The sequence below is a fragment of the Schistocerca piceifrons genome, chromosome 8 (genome assembly GCF_021461385.2).
Source record: "Schistocerca piceifrons isolate TAMUIC-IGC-003096 chromosome 8, iqSchPice1.1, whole genome shotgun sequence".
In the NCBI taxonomy this organism is placed as follows: domain Eukaryota; kingdom Metazoa; phylum Arthropoda; class Insecta; order Orthoptera; family Acrididae; genus Schistocerca; species Schistocerca piceifrons.
The window spans coordinates 321,809,436-321,820,453 of record NC_060145.1 but is presented as its reverse complement, the minus strand read 5'-3'; the positions used below and the strand labels follow the sequence as shown (position 1 = coordinate 321,820,453).

Below are 11,018 nucleotides of genomic sequence, written 5' to 3'. Positions count from 1 at the left end.
GTGATGACTGAGTAAGATGACAGCATCATGATCTAGTAGGCTAGCTCTATGATCAGTGTACTAGGTAGAACACGAAGTAAAAGTTATTGTTAATGGGAACTGATTGGGAGACTTTTATTTTGCCTATCAAATGATATGTTAATGTTCCGAGACAGTTGTGAATACTCATGACATTCCTATGGAAATTGATTGTACAAGGTTAATTCATTCTTTTTATCTATGGTGTGATAAAATGAACTAGTATTTTGTGTGTTATAGTATCCCCTCCGTCTCCTCCCAGAGGAAACCACATAACCCATCATTGTACCAGCAAGTGTACTTTCATCTGATGCAATAAAGCTGATGATGTCAAGGAATTCAAAGTTTGCAAAGTAATTCTGAAATATTCCATACTGCTGTGGTCATCAGCTGTGTCTGTTCTTCAAAGGCATGCATGTAAAAATTTAATTTTGTTAATAACAAGCTTTCACTGTCAGGTAACTCTGTGCAACATCTTCACTGGAGTATGGTTGTACCTAGTCACATGATCAAGTTAGTTCCTACTCCTGAAGCTTCTACAGTTCACTTTGCCGAGTAATAAATATTAATCTACAAACAGCAGATATACAACAGCTACATAATATAATTGAGGTGGTAGCTACTTTTTCCAGAGTAGCAGCTTTCTTTCCATCAATGTTAATATGTTCCTTGCCCTGTTCCACATCACTGAAGATCCCCCTTCGGGGGATTGTGGGAACACAATGAACAAATTAATGTATCAAATGGAATACTCTACTTCCAAGGTCATGCAGGTACGATGCTTTCCTATCCCACGATGGTTTTAGTTACATTCAAGGAAAACCATTGCAACCAGAATCAACTGCAATTGGAGTCCATGTGTTGACAACAGGGGTTACTGTGGACTATTGCAGATTGTAGCAGCAGGTAATGGGCCACACTGCAACAAATCATTCACAATTCATTCCTTGGAAGCGACAACAGATGAACAACCTCAGAATCCAGAAGCAACACTTCAATGTGCACCTCTGTTCACCACAGGTCACAGAAATTGGCATGGGTGCGTGAACACTGCCACTACATGCTTGAAGCATTGTAAAAGATCACATATTTTTGGCAGATGGTACTTGTTAATGCATGTTGATACAGGCAGTGGAAAAAAAAAAAAAAAAAAAATCACAGAAGGTGATATATGCTGCTTACCAAAGAGGCATTGCTCAGGCAGATGGCGGAGGTATTCTCAAGTGGAATATATTGACAAGAAATGAAATGAAATGAAATGAAATGAAGTCAATCATACTGTCACGTAGAAGATGTATTTAGATGAATGACGAACACTAACTTCACTTAATGAAGTTTGCTGGCTGCTGCTGGAGCTTCGAATTTTCCCTGGGTTGCAGGATCCTTACAGGGCTTCGTTCGAGGGTCGTGGACCATATCTCAGATCTTTCATCGTCTTGTGTGAAACCTTCAACTTCATAGGTAACATCAGACAACTGTTTTACAACTTTTTAAGGTCCAAAGTAATGCCTGAGAAGCTTCTCAGAGACACCTACCTTCTGAACAGGAGTGAAAATCCAGACGAGGTCATCAGGCTGGTAGACAACAGGGTGGTGGGTCACATCATACTTCAGTTGATCTTGAATGTAGGATGCTGTAGTTTCTCCTGGACGCTGTGCCCTGCACTTTAGTTCATCTACAGCATTGCACTTCTGTTGTGTGTCGCCGAATTACTTGTGCAGTTCCGCCTGGAATACTACCCAGCAGGTCAGCTCACGGGTGGGGGGTGGGGGTAGTTGATGGCTATCATCATCATCAAAGTATGCCCCAATTTCCTGTTACTTGTCTGTCATTTCTTGTAACCTTTTGATCTGGTAGTTCTACCTACTTGTTTGATTCACTGCCGCTCCATTTCTTCTTGGTCTATGTAAAGCTTATTTTACACCATATTCGTGTTTCTGTTTTGCATCTCAAATTATCCTTTGACATAAATATAATAGAGGGAAACATTCCACATGGGAAAAATATATCTAAAAACAAAGAAGATGTGACTTACCAAACGAAAGCACTGGCAGGTTGATAGACACACAAACAAACACAAACATACACACAAAATTCAAGCTTTCGCAACCAATGGTTGCTTCATTTTACAAATGTCTGCTGCTGTGTGCGTGTACGCGCGGATGGATATGTGTGTGTATGCGAGTGTATACCTGTCCTTTATTCCCCTTAAGGTAAGTCTTTCCGCTCCCAGGATTGGAATGACTCCTTATACCCTCTCCCTTAAAACCCACATCCTTTCATCTTTCCTGATGAAGCAACCGTTGGTTGCGAAAGCTTGAATTTTGTGTGTATGTTTGTGTTTGTTTGTGTGTCTATCAACCTGCCAGCGCTTTCGTTTGGTAAGTCACATCATCTTTGTTTTTAGATATATCCTTTGACGTAGGTTTTTTCTTTCTACAAATTGAAAATTAGTCTTTTACTTATACCTCTTCGATTTCTAAACTTTTTCACAGCTCTTGTCCAACTCTCATTTCTAATGGTAATTTTATCACTTCATCATGCAATGTCTTTTGGGTATCTTATCCCATTCTTTTTTTAATCACAAGTCTGTGCATGTTGATTAATTCTTTCATATTTGGTTAAAAGAGTCTGTTTTAATCATTTTTTATATTCTTTGATTACAGAATGAGAGATTTGCACAGTCAAATCTTCAGTCAAGGCGTTCATTTTGGATTGCATTAATATCATTAACAGTGTTTCAAACTACTACTACTATTACTACTACTACTACTACTACTACAAAATTGTCACTGTTTCTCTTGTCATCCAAACTGCGACAATTTTTGGAGAATTTCTCCCCTTGTTCTAGGAGGTTCCTACAATCACACTATATGTGAAAATTTGAAAGTATATCTTACGTCATACCTATGACATTCCAGTAAAGACTCATACAATTTGCTGTGATTCTAACTAAGAATTTAACACGTTGAATGCCATGTGGTCGCTGGAGACCACAGCAGAACCACACACTTGGCATCGAGTGGCCAATCACAAGCCACAGGCAAGCACTTCACACCACACACCATATGCCTGATCTGGCAGAAACGCATCCATCACTAAACATGCAACAGTCAACATCATATAATGATAATACTTCATGATCCAAATATTCCCCTACATCATTAAAAATTTGTGGAAAGAGTGGTTCTGTGGGTAAGTGCCTGAGGCTGAGTAGAGACCTACTCTGAGCATTAACTTATTTCTGTCACTTACCTTTTCTTTCACCTTTACCAATGATTTGCACACATGAAAATTAGCTAGTCGCACAATCGTTCCATAACATATTAAATTTTAAGTGCCCCTGTAACTGGCTACGAAGATAGTATGAACGTAAAGAGGAAGGCAAGCGCATACCATCTCCAATAAGAGTATGCTAAGGAAAGTACTGCAGTTTTCAAACCAACCTCTATGAACAGCTAAGCTTCACTTATGAAAAACCAATCTGACTGCACAGAATTTGTACCCATTTCAAAATGCTGAGTGTTTAATTATTCTATCACTGATTCACTTAACTTCACTGCAAATACTGAATTTTGAAAGGATTAAATTAATTTTTAGATTACAATTTTCTTAATATTTTATTTCATTGATTTCCATATGAATTTGCTTGCTTTCCATACAAACAATCAATCAGTTCTTCCATTTTGTGTGTCAGTTTCAGGATATTTACAGTGCCAACTCTAAATTGGTGGTCATTTGGTTATAGGTGTAGGTGTAGTGTCAATAATCAATCATTTGCAGTTTACTGATGTTTTAAAGGTTTTCCTCTGGCTTGAATGCCCACTTTAACAAACCACCTTGCCGAGTATCACCAAGGCCGGTCAGCCCTAACACAGTGAATTCCCTTTTTACTTCACTTTATGAGCAACATTTTACCTCGGACCACCACTTGTCTCCTACTGCTCTCATAAGAAATTGGATTTTGGGACACAATATGTAAAAACAACAGAAACAAAAAAATAGTTTATTTTACATAACTGTAATTTTCTTACAGATAGTATACAAATCTGATGATATTCTCTGATCTGAAATAAGATACTGGATTGATACAATGGACAGAATCTGCATTAACTTTTTTGAATGGACACTATAGCATAACCATTCAACAATCAACTATCTAGCTATAACATAGACCAATTATGTGTATACATGTGATGCCATTAATCAAACAAAATGCATATACAGCTCAAACTTTGAGCTATATGCCCAGTGGCATGCTTTCACTATTGGAACCAAGCTAATATATACCCATGCAATAAATGTCATTAAGAATTCTGAATTTTTAGTTAATAATGCCATTCTAAAAGATCACTGTATACATTTAATTGGTGTATAGTAGTTATATTTACTTCTTCCATTAAAAATATACTGTGCAGCATCAACACTCAGTGATTAAGTGTAATAATGAACACAAAACTGTCACAAACAGGACAAAATTATGTTGATATGTTGACTGTCAGTTTCATCTACAATCCAAAAACAAGTAAAATTATTTCTCTGAGAGCTAAATGTTCACTAACAAGTGTAAATTAATTTTACAAAGATCACTTACTTTTCGACATACATAATTTTCTTTACTCATTATACATTGATTGCAGGCAGTGTGCTACTATAAACAGTCACTCCACAAACTGTAGGCACACAGACAACTAGTATTAATGGTTATTAAATATTTACTGGACATTTTCAATATTAGCTTTGGAGGACATGTGTTTGATGTAGTTATAAGCATTTCAGCACTCCTTTGTTCCCAACTTCTGGATGACAATGTAGGTTCCCTGAGATCACAAATCTGCATTCTTTCTGACATTTCCAAAAACAGCTGTAACACCCTATGAAAGAGCGAAGTGAAATTCCGTGTGTTAGGACCTTGTCATGACAACTTTCCCAACTCTGAGTTCCTCAGTTAGTTTCACTTCTTCCAGAACAGATTCAAATGATACTGTATGGTGGATATTTGGACTGTAAGAAAGACAATATGTAAACAAACACCTCATACAAGTAGACAAAAAAATAGATAACTACAAAAAACCTATTCTATACATTTTCTGTATTACATCAATAAGCAACAGAAGTGTTGGAAACATTAAAGAGTTTATAACTTAGCTGTCAACCTCTGCAATTCTGGAGATTAGCCAATAATTTAAACACTTACCTCATTTTTTTGCAATTTTGTTCCTCCAGTACCTACTACAACAAATCAAAAATATGTTTTAAGGCTTTGACTAACAGGGAGGGCCTGATGCGTGTAAATATCAGTGTGTGTGTGTGTGTGTGTGTGTGTGTGTGTGTGTGTGTGTGTGTGTGTGTGTGAGAGAGAGAGAGAGAGAGAGAGAGAGAGAGAGAGAGAGAGAGAGAGGGGGGGGGGGGTGTTGCGTGAGGGGTGGAGTGAGGGGAGTATGGGAGGGGGAGTATGGGAGGGGGAGTATGGGAGGGGGAGTATGGGAGGGGGAGTATGGGAGGGGGAGTATGGGAGGGGGAGTATGGGAGGGGGAGTATGGGAGGGGGAGTATGGGAGGGGGAGTATGGGAGGGGGAGTATGGGAGGGGGAGTATGGGAGGGGGAGTATGGGAGGGGGAGTATGGGAGGGGGAGTATGGGAGGGGGAGTATGGGAGGGGGAAGGGGGGAGTGGGGGTATGGGAGGGGGAAGGGGGAGTGGGGTACTCAGGTGATCAGCACAACCTCCAGATCTATCCACAATAGAACATGTATGGAACCAGCTTGGACATCAATTCCATCCCAAAGCCAGGATCCCGGCTATCAAAGACTAGGTACAACAGTTGTGGGCCAGCTTGTTTCAAGAGAGAATAGAAGAGTTTTATGATTCCCTTCCTGTGACTGAATCAGTGCATGCATCCATCCACGCAAGAGTGGGCATAACATCATATTGGCAAGTGGTCTCATAATGGTAAGTTCTTGACCTGCCAAACCCACCCACCCAGCATTTCATATGCCAGTCCTGCCACAGGCTTACCGTACCCCATCATAGTCTGGGCCATCCGAGACGGCAGTCACGTCATATACCAATTCTGCCACAAACATTGCACAGCTTTTTATATTGGTATGACTAGCAACCAGCTGTCCACTAACATAAACGACCACAACAAAACTGTGGCCAAGAGCAAAGCAGACCATCCTGTGGCACAACATGCAGCTGAACATAACATTCAATGGCTGCTTCACTACTCAACCCATCTGAATCTTCCCCTCCACCAGCTTTTCTGTACTGCGCAGACAGGAGTTATCCTTACAACACATTCTCCATTCCCGAAATTATACTGACCTCAATCTATGGTTACCCACTGTCTCCACACCCTCCACCCAACAGTTTCCACCCCCTCTATCCTATCAACTCCTCCCTATTATCATCGCGTCACCCTCTGTGTGTGCTGCCCTCTGCCAATGCACCTACCTGACTTTCCCCATCCCAGCTCCTCTCCCTCATCACTCCTCCCACGCACCCTCCCGAGTTCCTTGCCTCACAGCCTCCCGAAGCTGCAACTGTTGGCAGTCTAGTACCTACACGCTCCGGTGGAGAGCACTCATTCATTTTGGCTGAGTGTGTGGACAGTTACTGGCTAACTGGTGAGTTAAGGGATTCAGTCCCTCAGTCAAGGGATGGATCATCTGCAGTTAGTTATAGAAAACTGATCAAATTTTGAAAATATGTAGGAGTGATAGAATCAAGGTACTGAAAGCAATATTGGTGCTACAGCTCAGAAATAATTAAGGGAGGTACAAGTATAAGAGAACACATCTGTGGCGCGAGAAATCTCAACTGCATTTGTCCCCACCATCTCAATTAAGGTTTAAGACAGTTACGGAGTAAGAAACGCTTTCTAGGCAGGATGATTCATAATAGCAAACGTGAGAAGACTAAATATATAATGAACATTTGTTGGACCAACAAGAATAAAATAAGGTGAAAGAAATAATTAGGTCAGTAGGTGGGTGGGGCATCAGGCAAATGTCCTCCAGGACTCAAGCATGCAATAGGGGCATCCCTCCGACAGTCGTCCTATCCCTGATCCATTATAGCTAACAGGAACACCACCCATTACCCTGCAAGAAGTATAAAAACCTGTTCAACTGTTCTTTCATCATCAGGTAGTATCAAGGACAATGAACCTTTAAGGTTTAGCCTTCTTCAGAACATTACTCCCAAACTGTAAAATATGGTGTAGTAGTAAAAATGGCCAACCACACCGTAGAGACAGTTGACGAAGGCAGCTGGGCAGAGCTGGTAGGGTCAAGCGTCCCCCCAGGCCCAGCATCTGGCAGGAGATGTCCCAACCTGCTCCCACCATGAAAGTAGTTTAAAAAGTTATTTCTGAGAATAAAACCACACTCTTGAAGAAAAAGAACAACACATTCACCCATCCATAATTCATGGCCTTTTTCAGGAAAGCTCATGGCACCTGTAACTAGTTATGAATGTGTGTGTTCATTACATCTTCGATATTCAACTCTTTGATTACATTCTACCACCTGCTGGGTGTAGACATATGCAGAGATTTCCATACCCTCTGTCTTCTCTACTGACTTATCAATGAACACTGTCCCTCACATCTCTCCTCGATCTTAACAATCTTGTCTAAACAACATGGAAGAAACATCTGCTCCCATCAGACCAAAATCCTTTCTGTCCCACTCCATCATTAAGCCACTTTCTCGAAGTTCATCTCATCAATAGGCAAATGACTCTGGAATAACTTCTCACAATATGTTAGAGAAATGAACTACATCTCCAGATTCAGAAGACAGTTAACAATGTATCTACTATAACAACAATAATGATTATTATTGTTCCTGTACATTCTTGTTACCCTCCGCATCCTTCTTTCCATCATGGTCTCCTTGATTTCCAAGTATTCTTAGCTGATGCAGTCTCCTTAAATTTCCCTTCCCCAGAACTTGCTATATCAGAAAACATCTATTTTGTACATCTATAAATTCTTCTTATATCTGCTCCTGCTGCTTACTGCTACTACTATTGGCAGAAGCTGCAGTACTACATGTACGGGGTTATTATAATAAATGATTCAGGCGATTTCACAGATTTGCAGTAGCTATATTATTTGACATATTGTCACAAAAACACACACACACACACACACACACACACACACACACACACACACACACACACACACACACACACACACCGAGAGAGAGAGAGAGAGAGAGAGAGAGAGAGAGAGAGAGAGAGAGAGAGAGATAGATACTCAAAATCTTTTTTCTTGGCATATTACAAGTCGACCATATATGACAAACAAACGTAAAATGTAAAACAACACTCTCAGGCACAATAGAAAACAAACAGGAGAAAATGCTGATTGGTGAAGAGATGGAAAGAATACACAGAGGAGTTGTATGCCGGAACACCTCTTTCGGAGGAAGTAATATGAAGAGAAGAGCAAGTAGACGAAGATGACAAGGGAGATGACATTCTGCAAGAAGAATTTGACAGATCTCTAAAAGAACTACGGGACAACAAACCAACGGATATTGATGACATGCCTGCAGAACTAATAAAGAATGCTGATGACAGCATGAAAATGATGCTGCTTAAACTTATTAGGTCCATCTATAACACAGGCGAGATACCGACAGACTTCCAGAAATGTATCATTGTTCCTATACCAAAGAAGGCAGCAGCTACAAAATGCTAACAGTTCCGAACTCTAAGCCTAATATCATGTGCATCAAAAATTCTCATAAAAGTAGTTCTGAAGAGAATTGAAGAGAAGGTGGAGGATATGCTGAGTGAAGATCAATTTGGTTTCAGAAGGGGATTGGGAACAATAGAGGCGATTCTGGCACTGAGAATCGCTATCGAAAAGCAATTACATAAAAATAAACCAACTTATATTGCCTTTGTAGACATGGAAAAGGCATTTGATAATGTAATCTGGCAAGAGATGTTCAGAGTGCTGAGGAAAATTGGAATAAAGTACAAAGACATCCGTGTGATACTCAGTTTCTATAAGAATGAGGTGGCAGTGATTAGGAATTGTCACCAGGAACAAGAAGCAAATATTAGAAAATGGGTAAGGCAAGGATGTGCTCTCTCTCCTCTTATATTCAATGCTTACATCCAGGAAGCTATAGACCATGTTTGAGAAACTACTGAGGTGGGGATCAAAATTAATGGGCAGTAGATAGACATGCTTCGTTATGCAGATGATATTGCTATGGTCATGGAGACAAGAGAAGATCGAGAGGAAGTCCTCAGAACAATGGAAAAAATTCAATGCAATCAGTATGGAATGAGAATAAACAAGAAAAAGACTAAAGTGATGGTATGCAGTACAGGAGCAGAATATGAACCTCTGAGAATGAGAATTGGAAGAGATGAGCTGGAAGTGATAGAGGAATTTACTTACCCGGAAAGCAAAATCACAAGAGATGGCAGAAGCCAGAAAGAAATTGCGACCAGAATACAAAAGGCCAGAATTGAATTTAATCAGAGAAGGAACTTACTCACCAGCAACAAAATCAGTCTGAAAATAAGGAAACATATCCTATACGGATGTGAAACTTGGACAATTGGAAGAGAAGAGAAAAGATGGCTAGAGGCCCTGGAGATGTGGTGCTATAGAAGGATGAAGAAGATCAGCTGGAGAGACAAAGTAACAAATGACTAGGTGCTTAGAAGAGTACAGGAAACCAGATCTCTGTGGAGGCACATCCAAACAAGAAGAGACAAACTTGTAGGACACATCCTACGACACAACTCAATGCCACTGGAACAATTGGAACAATAGTAGAAGGAGCTATCGAGGGAAGGAATCGGCAGGGGGGGGGGGGGGGGCAACCAAGGATATCATACATGCAACAGATCATGAATGACGTTGGATGTAACACATACGTGGAGATGAAGAGGAAGGCAGACGGAAGAGAGGAATGGCACTCTGCTGCAAACCAACCTCAGGGCTGAACACTAAAAGAAAGAAGAAATATGTGACCACCTACTGGTTCTTTGGACATCAAGCTTATAATAAAGTTCTCCTCACGTTCGGCACAGCATGTCCTCATCAACTTGTTCAAAAGCATAGTTGATGCAGCTTGAAGTTCTGGTAGGTTATTGGCGAAGGAGGTGTAAATCTTGATTTTTTCACACAATCTCCACACAAAAAGAATCACATGGGTATTGTTAGGCCAGACTGATGCAAATTCATTTCAAGTACAACATGCACTTTCTCAGTGCCTGTTACCATCTTACCTCACTGCTGAGCTCTTGTGGCAGATATGTGAATTGCAGATGCAAGACACAAAACTTTTTGTATTTATGTACCTAAGTATTGAGTTATGTCACAATATGTCCATTAATGCCAGCTACTGTGAATTTATGAAAACACTCACTTCAATCAATTATAAAAACCTTGTACTGCCGGTATTAACTTTATTAGTTTAGTCAGTATAATTTATTCACACTGCCACTTCATACATTGAAATCATTTTAATACTAGTTATCATATTAAAACTGTTATATCTTAGCGAACTATAATGTACATAAGGTACTGTATGCGTAAAACCCTTGTCCAATGTAAGAGAGGGCCTGATGACCCTAATCAATTCAGATTTTAAAAATAAAAATAAATAAAACCTGCCAATATTAGGGCCAAGAAATCCAGAAGACCATGCTTATCACGGAAAGTGAATAGGATGTGAACAACTCTCTGTAAGGCTCCGAAACCAAAACGTGTTACTCAGTAACTAAGACAAAACTATGGGCTAATCTCGTAAGACTGATGCAGATGTGGCACATGATGGTGGATTCTTCTGAGAAGAGTAGAAGAAGCACAATGCAGCAGTGGTCTCTTTGTTTATTAGATGGGGTAGAAGCCCCCAATATGTTGTTCCATCTCCGGGTCAGGACAGGTTATTTCCATCTGTAAGTTTGCACCTAGGATCATCAAAGCAAATGTTGGGCTAGTAACCATTTCTCCAGCCA

General features: G+C 40.1%; 1 protein-coding gene across 1 annotated transcript in view; it reads right to left on the bottom strand.

Moving 5' to 3' along the window:
- Nucleotides 1–4,010: 4,010 nt before the first annotated feature.
- The window catches only part of LOC124711905 (quinone oxidoreductase-like protein 1), a 137,926-nt gene continuing 130,918 nt past the window's right edge, over nt 4,011–11,018 (bottom strand). The window contains exon 7 of the mRNA XM_047242157.1: nt 4,011–5,022. Within this exon, the coding sequence (XP_047098113.1) occupies nt 4,923–5,022 (100 nt within the window). The 3' untranslated portion in view covers nt 4,011–4,922. The remainder of the gene's footprint in view (nt 5,023–11,018) is intronic.